Source organism: Bos taurus, chromosome 8 (assembly GCF_002263795.3).
Source record: "Bos taurus isolate L1 Dominette 01449 registration number 42190680 breed Hereford chromosome 8, ARS-UCD2.0, whole genome shotgun sequence".
NCBI classification, from domain to species: Eukaryota; Metazoa; Chordata; class Mammalia; order Artiodactyla; family Bovidae; genus Bos; species Bos taurus.
This window is the reverse complement of record NC_037335.1, coordinates 43755122-43773285: the sequence shown is the minus strand read 5'-3', so window position 1 is coordinate 43773285 and position 18164 is coordinate 43755122. Positions and strand designations below refer to the sequence as shown.

The 18164-nt window shown below is 46.3% G+C and overlaps 1 protein-coding gene and 1 pseudogene across 20 annotated transcripts in view; one reads left to right on the top strand and one right to left on the bottom strand.

Annotated features, from left to right (window-relative positions):
* KANK1 (KN motif and ankyrin repeat domains 1) overlaps nucleotides 1–3023 on the top strand; it is a 217994-nt gene extending 214971 nt beyond the window's left edge. For all 20 annotated transcript variants that reach the window (XM_024996142.2, XM_010807860.4, XM_002689629.7 and 17 more), the window contains 2 exons: nucleotides 1318–1416; nucleotides 1994–3023. In XM_024996142.2, coding sequence (XP_024851910.1) covers nucleotides 1318–1416; nucleotides 1994–2056 — 162 coding nt within the window. In that variant the 3' untranslated portion in view covers nucleotides 2057–3023. The remainder of the gene's footprint in view (nucleotides 1–1317; nucleotides 1417–1993) is intronic.
* Nucleotides 3024–7712: 4689 nt separating this feature from the next.
* LOC101906315 (small ubiquitin-related modifier 2-like) lies at nucleotides 7713–17586 on the bottom strand (annotated as a pseudogene).
* Between the last annotated feature and the right edge of the window lie 578 nt (nucleotides 17587–18164).

The following is an 18164-nucleotide window of genomic DNA, read 5'->3' as shown; positions in this document are numbered from 1 at the left end:
ATCTCTCTGGAGCACAGGTTGAAACCAGGGCTTCCATTGGCCCCAAACACTAAGAGATTAGAGGGAAAACATTCTCCTTTGCGCTACACTTGAGATCCTTGTAGGCCCACACCAGCAGGAAGAGCCAGTCAGTACAGGCATTCACTGGCAGGAAGGACTGACTGGCCTCTGCAGTTGCAGTGACCTCCCCGGGAGCACGTGAGCTGCGGTTGCACCAGATTCCCTTCGCTCCATTGCAGAGGAGGGCCAGTTTCCAGCTTCTCTTTCCTTAAGAGCAGTCTGTGTTTCATGTGCCTTGATTGTTTGCTTTTGCTTCTATTCTCAGCAAAGAACAGCTTGTAGATCTTGTAATAAGAGGCCATCGAGCCGCAGTGACTTCCAGAAATCCTGGTCCCCTGCTTACTTCCTTATCCTTCAAGGAGCAAGAGGGTATCCAGCTGGCCTCTGGAAGAAAAGTAACTCCCAGAATTCAGAGTGGGAGGGAGGACCCTAAGGCTCAAACCACACACAGATTGTTCCCTGCCACTGGTGACCAAAAGGGAATCCTTATCCCAGGACTAAAAGGAAAATAAGTTGTGCCATATTTTGTCTTTTTATTATTGTTAATTACTTTTGGTTAAGGTATACTTGATGTCTAGTATACTGTTTTTGTCTTGATACATCTTTATATCCATCTAAATTCCTGCATTTTAATGGAATCCTAACTGAACATTTTGTTTCCCATATTTAGTGTTTCCTCTTGTATATCCATAAGATATATTCCTGCAGGGCAACAGGATTCAGTGCTTAAATGTAGGTGTGACTTGGAGCATTCTACAAGGGTGGTTAGGGCTACAGGACCAACTCCTTCCCCAAGAGGAAAGCTAAGAGATTCTTGGCAAATTGCAGGGCAATCAACAGACATCACGCTGCTTGATGGCTCATTTGTAATTATAAAAAGAAAAAAAAGTTAACGTTTCTATCCCTGCCTTTGCCTATTGCCCCCCTGCCGGTAGGCTAGATGGGTGAATTAGAACCCTTCCTGGGCAGCCTGTTTTTGTTGAGACTCCCCTGTGTGCAGACATACACACTGACCATCATGAGGTGATGACACTGGCAACGGGCTGATCCCTATCTGAGGGCAGGGTAGGGGTTGTGCCTCTGTCATCCTAACGTCCTTTAGGCTTGGCACCTAAGAGGTCCAGAAGGTTTCCTAAAGAGCTGAACAAACAGCTAGACTGGGGAGCCTTACCCAGTTGAGAGGGACTGGTGCTGTTAGCTTTTGGCTACCTGGAAGTTTGAGAAGCCCGACTTGGTTTGTTTTCATCTCGTCTCCAGGATGGCAGCACCGCACTCTCGATAGCCCTGGAAGCCGGACACAAGGACATTGCTGTCCTGCTGTACGCCCACGTCAACTTCGCCAAAGCCCCGTCTCCGGTCAGTGTTGTGCACTTGGCGTTCATACGCAGGCTGAAAGCCACCAGACTAGCTGGCCCCCTTCCTTGGGGAATTGACAGGACATGCAGGTTTCATGACGATTCTGAAAACCAAAGTTTGAGTCTGGAGTGTAAGAATTCATCATTTTTGCCCCACCCAGAGGGCCAGGAGTGCTAATGGTTAGCACCGCTGAGGCTGGATGCCTGCTTGTCCTCACACCCTCACAGGAAGGGTTTAGTCTGGACAGAGTTATACAAATGGCACATCTTGAGCCCATGAATACACATTGCCTTCCTGGCATCTTTCTTAAAGTTGACAGTGAGCAGCAGCCTGTGGTCCTGAGGGCTGAGGGTTCCCTCTCAGCAGGAAGTTGACTTCCCAGGACAGCTGGAGGTGGCTCTGCCAAGCCTGCTGGCCTGAGAGCGGCTCCCGCTGGAGGACCGTGTATGGGGTGCCAGCCCTCCTCGCTCTGGCTCATGCGTGGTGTTCACAGAGTTCCTGTGTCACAGAGGACAGATCTACATGAGGTCACTGACTAACCCCCAGTTTTTTTTTTTTCTCCTTTCCTGGTCTCTAGGGCACCCCTAGACTTGGAAGGAAGACATCTCCTGGTCCCACCCACCGAGGGTCATTTGACTGATTGTGTGCAAATAGCCGTCCATTTACATGCCACCTCTAAGCTGCTAATTGTTCCTGTTGGGCTGACAGATACTGAATGTACATTGTGCCTGAGCTCACCAGCAAACAGAACACAGAAAACCGGGGGCTGAAGGCTGGAGCTGCCAGTGGGAGCTGAGCCAGCAAGAGATTTCTGGCAGGGCACACACGCCTCCCTTCTGGCCATCTTCCCTCTGTGTAGGGCACACTTGCTGTTGAGTCTCTGCTCCGTTATGTACAGTTGTAGGAAATTGTAACCTGACCTGAGTGGGCAACTTCTGTTACTTCTGTTCCTGCTCTCCACACCCCCACCACTGCTGAAAAGTATCAAGTTCTCACTGGCATGGTGTTTTTAAAGCTTTTCCACAAGTATTTATATTTACTAAATGTGGACCCACTGGAAAGCTCTTTGAAAGCTCCATTCCAGGATGGTTTTGTTGATTTTCCTTTTGTCTTTATTATTTTAAAATAAGGAAGTTGAGATGACTTTGATCATGAATGAATCGGGCCTGGGCTGGTAGGTTTCTGGTTTTAAAAATAAAAGGTGGGATTCTCAAAAAGTATAAAACTTAACAAAAGGAAGTCTATTGAGTTGGTTTTATCTAGGTGGCTGTATTATATGACATTTTATACAAAGGGTATCTATATAAAATTGACACAGTATTTTGAACTTTTATATTCCATAGTAACTGAAGACATGAAGAATGACATGTAATGTTGCTGTATTTTTATTAATAATTGCACAATTCTGTGTCTAATGATGAAAGTTGAATTATGTTAGAGAAATTGGCTATCCATTGGCCTCTAGAGAAACATAGTGTAGTTCTCCATGTATTTATGGATTCCTTTATCCCATGTCACATTTACTTTGGTCTTACATGTATTTAAATGTTTGAAGTGCCTTAGACTCTTGCCATATTTTCAAAATAAAATTTCATTAAGCTCTTTTACTTGTCCCTGCTTCATTTCTGACAGCTGTCTTCCCTGATCCTTTTGACTTACAGCAGCGGCAGCGAAAGCTGATGGGCGGAGGGTGAGTGCCCTGTCCACTCGTCTTAGGCTCCAGCAAAAGGAGACGCCTCCAAGCACATGACTTCATCTCCAGCTCTGCTCATTACTCAGGTTGCACAGCAGGAGTCTCAGACTTAAGACCTAATTAGGCAGACAGTTCATCAGACAGGTAACCTCACAATTAACTCCTAAGCTAACTCTTCTCCGGTGCGGAAGCACTGGTCCTTGACTCTAGTTTGGGGGGCAGCTGCTGGGTGACTGGTTGAAACCTGCAGGGATGAGGAAGGAAAGATGAAACTATACACACGTTATTCCAGCATGCTGTTGGCTTAGCAGCACCTGTTTTCAGGTACTTTGTAAAAGGTGAAGGGAATGATTCTCATATGAGATGAAGAAGCATGGCAGCCAAAATGTAACTGTGTTTTGGCACAGTTGCTGGTGGTAAACCTTAACCGGTGCCATTTGTGAGAGCCCGGGTGTACTGGAGATGCAGCACTGAACCAGGAAGGTGACAGCACAGCTGCTTGGAGTCGTGAGCACCCCTTTCCCTCCCTTGATGGACCTGCTTGCTCTGGGATCTGTGCTAAATTTCATTTCAGATAGTTATTCAAACCCAAGTTCCCTCAGACCTGAAATAGGACAATAAATTAAAAGTGGAAGAGTTGGTGTTTGAGGAGAAATGGGGCTGTGAGTTTTCTGCCCCTTAACAGCATGACACGCCTTTTGAGCAAGGAAGTATCTCAGGTGGTTTGCAGTCCTCAGAATTTTCTTTTGTTTCATTTGAGAACACTCATATGAGAAGGCACTCATACCTTCCATGCGTAAGAAAATGAATTCCTACATCTGCGTGCTGCCTTTGACTTCTTGTGCTGAGTTTTGCAGAAGAAAATGAGTGCTTGTTGTATCTGGAAGGAGGTATTTATGGAGCTAACTTCTGGGTAACATATGCTGGCTTCTGCCTTGTTTGCTCTGCTAGCTCTGGGCACTTAGAATGCTTTTTATCTTGGGATCTTGGCACACTATAAAACCAGCCTGACTTCCCCCATTGGGACAGCTGCAATTTATGGAGGCACCATTCCATAAAGGGATTTGTGGCAGGACACTTGGGCACAGTCCCCAAGCGAGGGCAACAGAGGGCTGGAGACTCCTCAGTGTATTGTCCAGCTTAAGTGAAGAGAAGCCTTAACCTTTAAGTGACAGCCAATTCCCTGAACATCCTTGCCCTAGAAATGTGGAGACTAACCTGGAATCCTCCCTAAGACAAAAGGTATAAAGCAGCGGGAAACTTGAGACTGTAGTGTTGGAAAAAAAAACAAAACTGACCCCTTGTCCTCCACCATCATGACTAAACGGACTAAATCCTGCACTTACTATGGGGGAGGAGGCCTTGCTCTTGGCAGTAGTCCCCAGAATACATGAAGTACTGGACCTTCCCATAAGTTACCAGTATGCTAATGAGAAGAATTTTATCCCGGACTTTTGTATTAATAATAATGAAATACTGCAGATATATAACAGCTCTTGCAGATAGAATCAGGTAAGAAAACTGCTATTTTTTTCCCCTCAAAGGAAATAACATTTCTTTAAATCCTAATGATTTAAGTCCTTTTGGGGTCCAGGGAGCCTGCTGCAAGTAGAGACAGTTTTATTTTTGTTTAGGCTTTTGTGTAATCGGTTCACAGCATGCATAAGAATTTCCTGAAGGAGCTGATGAAAATACAAATTCTGGGCCCCACCCTGAGCATTCCAATTCTTAAGGTCTGAGAATCTGCACTGTTACCAAAGCATCCTAGGTGTTCCCCAGTGTGGCCACTGGTCCACACTGAGAATGTTATCATTCCTGAATTATGGGATGCTATTCATATGCTGTTTTCCAAACAAGTTAGGTGGGGTGGGGAGAGCTATAGCCAAACAAGAAACCTGACATTGAATCATTTATCTTTGGTGAGTAGTCTTCGTGTGGCATTCTTCCACGTTCAGTGACGTTTCTGCATCTCCTGGAATAGTCATTACCAGACGGCCAGGGATCAGGGCTGCCCAGAATCTGTTTTCTGTGTTTATGGTATAGGAGGAGGAGGTGGCTCTGTACATGAGTGAGTGATGGAAGTTAAGCAGGCAGACAGCTCTTGGAGCATTTTCCTAACTTCATCTTTTCTTTCCTTCCCCACTTCCTCGTGAAGGAAGACTATTACCATACAGGAAAGAGAAGGTCATGGCCTGTTGCTTTGACTTTGGAACAAAGGCCATTTTCTATATTCTTTTTTACTGAAAAAACAGTTCTTGTTGAGCCCTGGGCCTTAGCCAGAGACTGTTCGGTGCTTTCTGCCATACGGAAATTACTAATCATATGTTTACTCTCTTCTTATTCAGCATGGCTGTAATTTAGAACCCAGCTGATCATAAAAATATATTTAAAGTACATTTTGTTGAAGGGATGTGGCTGAACTGCTGGTCACAGTGTTCCAGAGCTGCGTAGGCTTGCTCTCCCTCCCCACCAAAGGCCTGGCTACTTCCTATGGGGAGGAGTTGGGAAGTCACATCAGCTCTTTAAGGGTGAAAGATGGAGTGAGTCAGCACTTGTCATGGTGTCCCTGAGATACCTGGCCTGAATTCTGGCAAGGATTTTGTAGAGAAGCTGGAAGGCAAAATACCGGTGTAGCCTAATTTTGAGGACATTTGAGGAAGGGCTGGCATTTTAGGAAACCAGCTGTCCTCTGCCTCTCCATCAAGACTATTGATTTCATAGGCAAGGGAATGGGCACCATATCCCTAACTTTCAGATAATAGAAGCTGCATAAAAAATACTCCTAAGACCAAATGGCATTCTTATACCTGGGGAAAAACATTTGTTCCCCATTCCCCAACTCAGATCCAGTTAACCCAGCCCTAGAACCACTATGAAGGGGAGGAAGAGAAAACCCCTGAGCTGCAGGTGGGCAGGAGCTGCTTTGCCCAGGGGTTCCAGGGACAGCTCAATACTGGCTGTCCGGGACCTCATGCCAGCAGGGCGGGCCACTTACTTCTCATGTGTCAGGCAGCAAAGAGATTCTGGCTCTGACTCCATCTGCTCTGTTATGAAATGCTGAATGTGCTTAAATAGGTAATAAAGGCAACACATCAATAAGGGTCTCAGAAAGTTCAGAGAGTTCTCCTCCCAACACACGCCACCAAACCCTGTCTGAAATATGTCCCTCCCCGGAAAAGCCAGCCCTCTGACAGGAAGATTGATAAGATCAGCTTTCCTGCTTGGGTTTGTAGCACCTGCCAGGACTGAAGAGTTCCGGTCCCTGGCTGATAAATCCGAGTTGAATGAATGAGTGTTGGAAGTCCGAGGGGTGTTCCCATTAGAAAGGGGAAGGAGAGGCCTGAGAGGGGCTGGGCACCCCCGACAGCAAGCTTGCTCCTAGCCTTATGTAGCTGACCTGTTAGGGTCAGCTTTATGATCGTTCGTCAGGCTGTATACTCATGATTTATGCACTTTCCTTTGGGTATATTAACTTTAATATTTTTTATTAAAAAATAAAAACATTTTATGAATTAAGATATTCTTGGGAAAAAAAGATATTGATTTTTTTTTTTTTTTTTAAATTTCGGGTCCGCCTGGCCCCACCCGGGCGGCCTTCTACTTCCCTCCGCGTCTCACCCAACGGCAGAACAGCACCGCGCCGCTAGGCCAGGTTTGAAATCCTGCACCAACCAATCCAAGATATTGATTTTGTTTGAAGGTCAGTAGGAACAAAGGAATAGTGAATGTAAGACTGAGAACTCTGCCCTGCCAGTTCCTGCCAGTTTTTTTTTTTTTGTAAATGAGTTTATTTAAAAAAGATGCTTGACTTGAAGGGAAAGCTATCTAGGATTCATTTCTTTTAGAGGAATTTATCCCTGCTTAAAGACTGATTGCCCTACATGTATCAGCTACATACAAAAAAGTTATAAAATTGTCCTTGGTTTTACAATGATAAATGAAAAACATTAAAATTCTCCAATCGAACAAGGTATGCAAGAATTTTTATGTTGTTCTTTTTTTTGTTAAACACTCTTGCCTGGAAAATCCATGGACAGAGGAGCCTGGTAGGCTGCAGTCCATGGGGTCGCTAAGAGTCGGGAACAACTGAGCGACTTCACTTTCACTTTTCACTTTCATGCATTGGAGAAGGAAATGGCAACCCACTCCAGTGTTCTTGCCTGGAGAATCCCAGGGACGGCAGAGCCTGGTGGGCTGCTGTCTGTGGGGTCGCACAGAGTCGGACAGACTGAAGCGACTTAGCAGAGCAGCAGTAGCAGAGAGCAAAATAACTTACTGGAATATAAAGATAAGAGCTGATGAGCATCCCACTAATGGAGAAAAGGGGGAATTTTCACGGAATCAGTATTTTTCCCCATCCCGTCTCTGTTTTGTGTCGATCAAAACATACCATTGGCCATTTAGTTAAAAAATGAAATATGCTTGTACACATACACCAGTTACTTTATGTACAATAAAGGAATGAGGAAGGGGAAATGAAAGGAGAGAGAAACTATTACTGTAGTCGTCAGGATGTGGTGGAGCCAAATTGCAGTTTTCTCATTGAGAATGTCTTCTTGGTCTGGGAGAAGAGAATTCTGGAGTAAAGTAGCAGGTTCCCTTTTTAGTAGACACCTCCTGTCTGCTACTGGAACACATCCATTGTATCTTCATCTTCCATCTCCAGCTGTGCAGTTGTGCCTGTTTCACTGATTGGCTGTCAAACTGGAATCTGATCTGCCTCATTGACAAGCCCTGTCGTTCACAGTAGGCTTTTGTTAGTTTACTAAGTGATGTATGCCTCTTAAACTCACCACAGAACCATCCTTCCCCACCACCTTCAAATTAATGTGATCATTGTCCTCAGCCTTGACTCCTTCCTTGGGCTTTTCACCCACCATGGTGAGCGCTGGGGTCCTAGCTGCCGCTTCACAAAAGAGGCACCGCGTCCGCACAGAATGAGCACACAAGCGGCAGAAGAAGGAGGCCCCTGCCGCTTCTTTTATGTCGGTATGCAGCTTCGCGCACAATGAGTATTGTGACCCAAGCATGTAACCTGCAACAGGAGTCATTTGGATGGTTTTCAGTTCCTCCAGTTGTTTTTGTGGGTACTGCCCTCCCACTTTTGACAGTAGGCGTGACCGTGTGACTTGCCTTGCCCATGAAACATCAGTGGAAATGACATGACGTGTCCGTTCCTGATGGGAGCTTTCAAAGCCAGTGTGCAGCTCCTCTTTTTCCCCATCATGGTGGTCATGGAATCAAGTGTGCAGATGTAAATCAGCCTGGCTCCCCCAGGGACTGCAGGGAGCAAGCGGTCCAGTGCTGACCTGTGTTACAGGTGTATTATGGACAGTACAATTAATCTTGATGACATTAAGTTAGGGACGTTAGGCCGCAATTTGTTACCACAGCATAACTTAGCTTTTCTTTACTGATATTGAAATTGCTGCCAGGAAGGGTGCTGCTGTAGCCAAAGGGCTTAGCAGCTGACGTGTGGACAGCAGGGACAGTGTCATTGGGGGCTGAATCACAGAACACAGGAGACTATTTGGCTCTTTCTTAGTTTTCCAAGGATGCTCAGTACAGGACCATCCTTGATGCACAGGAGAGAAGGTAACCCACTACTGAGATGTCTTTGGGTACTAAGGACTCAATCTCTTTGGGAAGGAAAACCCTTTCCTATCTATCTTGTGAGACTTATTGTGTCTTAAAAACTTGCATTTCTCAAACTTGATCACACATCAGAATCCCCAGGAGGGATCGTAACAACACAGACTGTTGGGCCCTACCCGGAGTTTCTGATTCAGTAGGTCTTGGAAGAGGCCCAGGAACTGGCATTTCCAAGAAGTTCCCAGGTGATACTGATGCTGCTGGTCTGGAGACCACACTTTTGAGAACCACTGCTCAAGGGAAGAAGTGTTAGAAGTGGACCTCCCCTTATCTCAGCCACAGTGCCTGCTGGATGGGACACCTGAGTGTCTGCACTCTCTAATCTTTGTGGGATTTCCTTTGTTTGTTTGCATTTTCCTGTGATTTAAATCTTTTAGCCTGTTCCATGTGTGGAACTTTAGCTCCCCAATTTGAAAAGGAATTTTGCAAAGCTATGCCACTATTATCTAGTGGCAACTCTTTGTTTCTACAGCTTGTATAATAATATTGAGTGTTTATAAAGCCTGTGTTCATCCAGAATTGGGTTTTAAAATTTGGTCAGAAGACTTTACTTGAATCACAGCAGTCTTGTAAGAAAATAATAACCCACACATAACGCTGAGAAAGAAATCTTTATTTATGCTAATCCCACTGAGTGTCTCTCTGTGTTGGCTTGTTCCCTCATGAATGCTCATTGAGAAGTCACGGTCTCCTCCTGAAACCCCAGTGAAGCAGGGAGGAGTGGAGTGAGGCAGGGAGGAGCGGGTGTGCAACGCTGCCGTCTTCTCAGCTGCCACTTCTGAATTCTATCTCTGTGTTCTTACTCTACCATCAGGCAGAAGCGTACAATGGTTTCCCTTTACAGAGCCAGGACAGTGGTCATCTAGACACTTATGCCAAGGTCGGAGAGACAGAGGCATCTGTGAGTGATGGCCTCTGGGGCCCTTGGGACCGGGAACCAATTTGAGGGACTTCCCTGTCTAAAGGCATGACGTGCGTGTCCATAGCCCCGGGGTCAGAGACTGAATCAAGATGAGTAAGAGGGAGGAGAAGTCAGTGTTTCATTGGGAAAGGGGGAAACTTGTTTATATGCTCCCCTACCTATAAATTAATCTCTCAGAGACAAGACTCACTTTCAGAAAGAACACTTGGTGACATTGATTGATGACAGGCCTTGAATGACCAAAGAATATTAATGAAGTTCCTCTATATGCCTCACTCAGTCATTGTCAGAATATATGACCATATGTATAACCAAATAGCCAGAAGCTTGGTGTCTATCTTAAAAACACTGCTCTGTGTTCTGGTCTATGTAATATTTTAAAAGGTAGGAGAGTACTTCTATTTATCTTAATGTGTCAGAGTTTGGCACCCGAGCTCAGGAGGCCAATAATCCTACAATCGGTAGAGCACAGTGAACTTGGGACTATGACTTTGCTTTGCCAGGTTTGTATCTGTGCTTTTGATCTACACTGAAATTACAGAAGCCAAGCACTGCCACTACCCACCAATAATTCTTACAAAGATTGCTTTTCAACAATCTGTATGTACTGACCTCTACATGTAGATGCCAACCTGAGAAATACTAACCACTACAAACATCCCGCCGCATATGGGTAGGGAAGTCACATATTATCTGATGTCTCCAAAAATATAGATAGGTGTCACTTTTCTTGTCTTTGCTTCTCCACCTCTGTTCATGTGATGCCTAATAATGAAGAATGACTTTTCACTTGTGCTCATTTGCTGGCTTCTACCCGGATATTAAATCCGTCTAGAATTGAAGACCAGAGAAAGATATTCACTTTGGGGTAATCAATGCAAGTGAAGAAACAATCTACTGGAACCCATTCTATTTATTTGAAGGTGAAAGTTGCTTCTAACAGTTCTTCCAGGGGTGCATCCCACTCTTGATTTCTAAGTGGGTGTGTCAGTTACCTATGGCCACAATAATGCCGTGTAACACACAGCTCTCAGAGCCTCAGTGGCATACAACAATAAACAGGTATGGCTCACATGTCCCGGTGGTCACTGGGGTGGTCCTGCCCCTCTTGGCCAGTCTCACTCACTTCTGTCAACTGACGGAGGCCAGCTTTGGCCAGGCAGCTGAGGCAATTCAGGTCTGTTCCACCTGCCTCCTGCCACATGGATAGCCCAAACTTGTTCTCATGGCTGCAACACAAGAAGGACAGTGGACAAGGCTCCTCGAGGCTTAGGCTCAGAACTGGCATGTCATCATTTCTGTGGCATTCTTTCAGCCTCAGAAAGTCACAAGACCAGTTCACGTTCAAGGAGATGAAGAAGCAAGTTCTGCCTCTTGTGAGAAGAACTGAAAAGCCATGTCAGTGTGTTTGGCTGTAGACAAAAAAGTAAAGGATTCGGAACCATAAAATGCAGTAAATCTTTCATAGTGAAATCCTCCCCCAATTATAGTTCTGGCCAGGATTTGGTGGTTGCTTAAGAGATACACTTCCATTACCCTCCTTAAATACCTGCGGTAAAGTGTGGAGGTAGTCAATCACATCTTCTCTTGAGGCTGATGTTTCAGAATGTTTGTACAGAGGAGGCCTTACATAAGTCCTCAGCATACCGTTATCACTACCATGATTGTCGCCACAGGGGAGCTCCTAACTAGAGTTATTTGCCGAAGAGCATCCAGTGACTGAACATCCAGCAGTGGACAGAAAACGGTAGCTTGTTGAAAATCCTGGTGGGGTGGGAAAGGGGCCCAAAAGCAGCTGGAAGAGAAGAGTGTTGTCATGAAAGAGTCTTGGGAGCTTGTGTAAAGTGTGAAAGTGTTAGTTGCTCCACCATATCCAACTCTGCGACCTCATGGACTATAGCCCACCAGGTTCCTCTGTCCATGCAGTTCTCCAAGCAAGAATACTGGAGTGGGTTGCCATTTTCTTCTCCAGGGGATCTTCCTGACCCAGGGATCGAATCCAGGTCTCCTGCATTGCAGGCAGATTCTTTACTGTCTGAGCCCCCAGGGAGCTTGTAGTAAATATTTTTCTTAATATTTATTTATTTGGCTACACTAAGTCTTAGTTGTGGCACACAAGATCTTCATTGCATCATGCAGGATCTTTGTGGCATACAGACTCTAGTTGTGTCTCTTGAGCTTTGGAGCACATGGACTCAGTATTTGTGGCGCATGAGCTCAGCTGCTTCATGACAGGTGGGATCCCTGTTCCCCAACCAGGGACTAAACCCATGTCCCCCACACTGCAAGGCAGACTCCCAACCGCTGGACCACTGGGAAGTCCCCATAGTAAATAACGTTTGAGAAGGATCAGGGTGAGGTACAGTTGAGGGAGCAACTAGATGGCTCTAGTCTATTCTTCCTGGGGAGCCTCCATCAGAAAGCAGGAGAGGAATTTGATTTCCACAGCCTCTGGCTTCCTCCTGGCAGAATCAGAGATGACTGGCATGAGTTGTGTTGGAGTCCCCTTAAGCACTTAGCTGGCAAACTTGATTTTCACCCCAGGCTGTGGCTATTTCCTGTAGCCAACAGAGAAAAGCCCCATAATCATTTCTGAATTCTTTTCCATGGAGTTGCTCTGAGGCAATCTTACCACATAAGTCCAGCTAAGTCTCTGGGCACTCGCTAAAAGGTATCACCCATACCCTTTGATTGGGCTTCCCTGATAACTCAGCTGGTAAAGAATCTGCCTGCAATGCAGGAGACTCCAGTTTGATTCCTGGGTCGTGAAGATACACTGGAGAAGGGATAGGCTACCCACTCCAGTATTCTTGCCTGGGGAATTCCATGGACTGCAAGAGTCGGACACAACTGAGTGACTTTCAAAAAAAAAAAAAATACCCTTTGACAGCTGGCCCATCCTAACACGTAACACGGAGTGTGGACGTTGGTTGTACCATGCTGGGGGTGTGAATGTCAAGGTTGGGGATGGGGCGGTTGGCAGAGAGGAGAGCTCTACCACTTGCTAATGAGGTGAAAGGAATCCCTTAATGGTATTGTAATCCTTCTGGCTTACTCTGGATATAAGCTGTCTACTTACTGCTGAATCTACTCAAATACTGAAGCATGCATTCCTGGTCCCACTGGAGCACACAGCAGTCATCACCTTAACACTGCTTCTCACACCTGACTGAAGAAGAACAAGGGTAGGAACTGTGTTAACTGTCGAACATGGTGAGAACCACTGAAGATGACGTGGTTAACCAGCTGAGGCTTGATGCTCCTGGTGCTCCCGGAGGAAGTCTGAAATGCCTGTTGGCCCATGGCTTCAGGCAGACTTGGAAGCTGTGCAGGAGCTGAGATGGATGTCTGCTCGCATCCGTGTCAGGGAGGGAGGGCACCCAGGCCAGGCCAGGCGCCCTCACCGCAGCTGACATGCTTGGAGATTGTTCTCTGTGCATGGGCTCCAGGATCACCAGCCCCAGGCTCTGCTACTTCTGCAGTTCATTTCTAGAGACCTCATTTCTCCACAATCAAAATGGCACACACAACCAGCCTCTTGTGCTGAGGGCTGAGGCGGGTGCCTGGCACAGAGTACAGTAGTGGGGTTTAGAACCTGCTCAGTGGGACAGAGTCTACACGGCGTTCATGCAAGGCTTTCAGTGACACATCTGAAGAGAAGTTGTGCAACAAGGGAAGAGAGTGGATTTCCTGGTGGCTCAGTGGTGAAGAATCCACCTGCCAATGCAGGAGATATGGGTTCGATCCTTGATCCAGGGAGATCCCACACACTGTGGAGTAACCAAGCCGCTGTGACACAACTATTTGAGACTGCACTCTAAGACCCACAACTCCTAAAGCCCACGTGCCCTGGCGCCCGTACTCCGCAAGAAAAGCCACCGCAATGAGAAGCCTGCACACAGCAACTAGAGAGTGGCCCCCATTCTCTACAAGTAGAGAAAAGCCTGTACAGCAACAAAGACCTGGCACAGCCAAAAATAAGACTATTAAAAAAAAAAAAAAAGGGAAGAGAGGAGCTCTGTGTTGCCCCAGGAGGAAGGGGGTCTAAGTTCTAAGCCAAAAATCCAACAACCAGCACACAACACATAGTTTTTTTTAAAGATATTTTGATGTGGACTATTTTTAAAGTCTTTATTGAATTTGTTACAACACAGCTTGTTTTATGTTTTGGTTTTTTATCAATGAGGCATGTGGGATCTTAGCTCCCCACCCAGGGATCAAACCCACACCGCCTGCATTGGAAGGCGCAGTCTTAATCACTGGACGACCAGGGATGTTCTCCCACTCAACACATTTAAATGGCACCCCACATGAGACAGGGACCAGGAGCTAAGTTCATTCAGCTAAGTCAACAAAGTAGATGTTTGTTCAACTAAATAAAGCCTGAGCGAGCACTGCTGGTCCCTCTGTGAGGGTGCTTGTTAAGGGATGTGTAGGCATCCTGAGGTCCTCGCCAAGGCTGAGACTGTTGTTTCCACTTCCTCTGAGCCCTCCAGCTCACGTCATTCATCTGTGCAACCTGGCGTGTCAGCTCCCCCTAGTGGCCAGTGGTGAACACACCCACGCATGAGCCAGTCGAGTTACGAAATCAGTGTATCTATAAGCACTTTTCACAAATCAAATCAATCAGAAATCTCAAGGTTGAACCATGCATAATAAATGGTAAAGTTCATGAACTTTACATATATATTTGTGTGTGTGTGCACACGCATGCACTCCAGGTCTCAAAGTAAGGTGTATTTGTTACAGGTTAGCATAGAAATTTAAAAAGTTTGTAAAACCTATGTCACACATGATGGAACCAGGCCTTCCATAGTTGTGGTTCCTCGTGGCAAGGAGGAACCATCCTCAGGCACCCCTTCTGTTGACTCATTCTGAGTCAGGGATTTGGGGGGGGGTAACACAAAAGCTGGAGAGGGCACAATCCTTCCTTATTGAGGAGAGAACAACATAGGTGGTAGACAGCCACAAACACGTGAAAGAAAGAAAATGGAGTTACAGAGCAGCAGGCCCCTGGGAAGGATGCAGCAGGCAGAGCGGGGAGGCGGGAGGCCCGGGAAGACTGGCCCAGAGCCGCATCCTGAAGGAAACCCAGGGCATGAAAGCGCGAGAAGAAAAGGGATTTTACCTCACAGCAGGCTGTAGGTGGAAAGGGCTTGGGGGCTGACGGGGGCGCTGACGCCATCAGCACCTCATATTTTTCCTAGTAACCCATATTTATATCCTCATGGACTATTAAAAAAGTTTCAAAGTTCATATAGCACATGTCTGTCTCCTTCAAAGTCAGCTTACTTCTCCCTCTCTGTGTTTGACTTCTTATTATGCTTGACTGTTTTTTATTGTGGTAAAATATATATAACATGAAGCTTGCTGTTGTAACTGTTTTTAAGTGTGCATTGAGTACATTCACAATGTTGAATCATCAACCCTATCATCCATTTCTGAAACGTTCTCATCACCCGAAACTGTAACCACTGAGCAATAACTACTCATTTCCTATTCAGCTTTGCCCCTGGTCATGTTAGTTCTACTTTCTATCTCTGAATTAGCCTTTCTAGATATTTAGTGAAATCATGTAACACTTGTCTTTTTGTGTCTGGTGCATTTCACGTAACATAATGTCTTCAAGTTTCATCCGTGTTGTAGCCTGTGTCAGAACTTCATTACTGCTTCTGGCTGAAGAGCAGTCCATTGTATGTGTATGTGACACTCTATTTGTCCATCTATGGATGGCCATCTATGGGTTATCTCACCTCACTTTCAGTGAAGGGACTGAAGTTCTGAGTGGTTCAGGGTCACCCCATTACTCCGTGGGAAGCCGGATCAGAGAGACCGGGTCTCCCGCTTCCCAGGCCAAGACACTGCTCCAGGCTACCGAACACGACACCCTTTTACTTCAGGTTCTCCTCTGGTTTCAAAGTGAAAATAACAACAACAACGAAATCTCATATAGCACTTAACTACATCCCAGGCACTGTTCTGAGTGCCTCATGCACGTTAACTCATTTCCGCGTTACCGTAAGACCCGTGAGGTAGTTGTACAGCATTACTTTCCCCTCTTAACAGATGAGGAAATAAGCACAGAGAGGCTCAGGAACTTGCCCACTGCCACACAGCTATTAAGTGACAAAGCCAGGCCAGGAACCCAGCTCCAAAGTCCCTACACTTAATGACTCTACCCCACTGCCCCCAGCTTTATAGAGAGAAAAGCTTTCTTCACTAAAGCCGCACATCCCAGTTTCTAGTGTTAGAGACTCGATTCCAGGGAAGAAGTCAATCAAAGTGTTCTTTCTCTGAGATTAACTCAGGAAGAAAGTTTATCCCAGAAAAAAAGACTGCAAGTTGAATCTCACCTACCTTTTACACAAACGTCCATGGCTCTAAAGTCTTCATGGGGTCTCAAGGGACAGAGTCTCCTCCCCTGACCTGGATTATCTGGAAACTTCAGAGCAAAGGAACATCCTCCAGGCCTGGAACTGGTTCCCTGAAACATTCTAGACTCCGCCCAGTTAAAGGCACAGGAGTCTGCCCCTGGGGTGCCCTGACTGCTGAGAGTGCAGCTGGTTTTCACGTGCCTCTGAGTGTCACTCTCCAGATTACCACAGCCGCTGGAGTTAGGGTGAAGCCAGTTACCTGCAGAACCCAGAAGAGTCACACAAGTCCCTGACAGCCCTGCCCCAGGTATATTTACATCATGTGACTTGTTGACTAGGAAGATGGAAGCTTCTAGAAAGGAACCCAAAGAGAATCCACAGCTGCTTTCTCCAAGCTTCTTATACTCAGAAAAGCAAGTGCTGAAGAAATCACTCCCATCCTAAGGAGGAGGAAAATTGGAGGGAGTCCCGCTGTCTCCAGTAAAACAAACAAGGACACTTAATTTCCAGGCACTGCCAAGAAGATGTGTTATTAGAAAGTCTGAGTTCCAAGGGACTCTGTGTCCTTGCGGTGTGGCTGTCTGAGTTCTCTAGGTTGTGGTTTCAGCCAGGAAGTCGAAGAACTTCAGCTGATGGGTCAACAAGAACAGAACTTAACCTGCCACAGCACATGGGGCTGTAGCTTTGGTAAGACTGTTAAAGTGTCCTCCCGAAGCAACCAGTTGCTGGCTTCTGACATTTCCTTTGGGGAAGCTACAAAGTGCTAACTCTTCCCAGGTGGAGCTAGTGGTTAAAAAAAAAGAAAAGAAAAAAAGAAAGCCTGCCTGCAATGCAGAAGACACAAGGAACATCAGTTTGATTCCTAAATCGGGAAGATCCCTTGGAGAAGGAAATGGCACCCCACTCCTGTGTTCTTGCCTGGAGAATCCCATGGACAGAGGAGCCTGGTGGGCTACGGTCCCTAGGGTCGCAAAGAGTTGGACACAACTGAGGATGCACAAGTTGCTAAACAGCAAGGAAGGGCACAAACGCTCTGCAATTCTATATTTCTGGCCATTTTGAAGATTTCCTCTTCAATCTTACCCATCCACCCACCTGTATTAACCAAGCTCTCCTGTATCAGAATTCAGATAATACAGAAATCAGGTGATGCAGTCAAGGACGGGGGAACTGCTTTTCCTGCCTCAGATAGGAGACTGCAGCTCCAGAACCATTCTCTGGAACTCAGCATAATGCCTCCCAACCCCGGCTCGCACATACTCCCCATGATCCCCCTCTTGCCCAAGTCTTCACAGATGGGCACCCTTGAGTTTTAAGGAAGCCAAAGACCCTGTCCAGAGGTGAGGTAAGAAGGAATCCATGGCAGTAGGAAATCAGCAAAACCTGTAGGCTCAGCCCCCCGCCAGAAACGTGCAGGCCCCAGAGGAGTCACACAAGCACCCACTTCTCCTGCCCTAGTTATAGCCAGGACCCATTGACCAGGAAGAGAGAAAGTTTAAGAACAAAAGCCAAAGACAGCAGATTCCCTGGTGGCTCAGTAGTAAAGAATCCGCCTGCCAATGCAGAAGACAGGGTTCAATCCCTGATCCAGGACGATCCCACATGCTATGGAGCAAATAAGCCTATGCTCCGCAAGTACTGAGCCTGTCTCTAGAACCCAGGAACCTCAATTACAGAGCCCTTGTGCACTAGAGCCCATGCTCCCCAACGAGAAGCCACCGCAGTGAGAAGCCCTCACACTGCAACAAACTTGCCACAACTAGAGAAAAGCTGTGCAGCAAGGAAGACCCAGCACAGCCAAAGATAAATAAATACAATTATTTTTAAAAAAAAACCAGAGAGACTGCACAGCTGCCTTGTCCAAGCCTCTTCTGCTTGTAGCAGCAAGTGATTAGGAAATCATGAGATCACGCTTGTGAAAGATCACGCTTGCAAACTTGCACAGGTGTTCTAGAAACGTTAGCTATTTTGCTAAGCATAAGGGAACTTTTTTCTTTGAGGCAAGATGGTCTTTCACCATCCTAAGTTTTGATCCCAGAGCAGACAGGCACTCACACAGAAATATCATCTTTCGAGTTACCCCAGGAGCGTGGACAACACAGGCTGG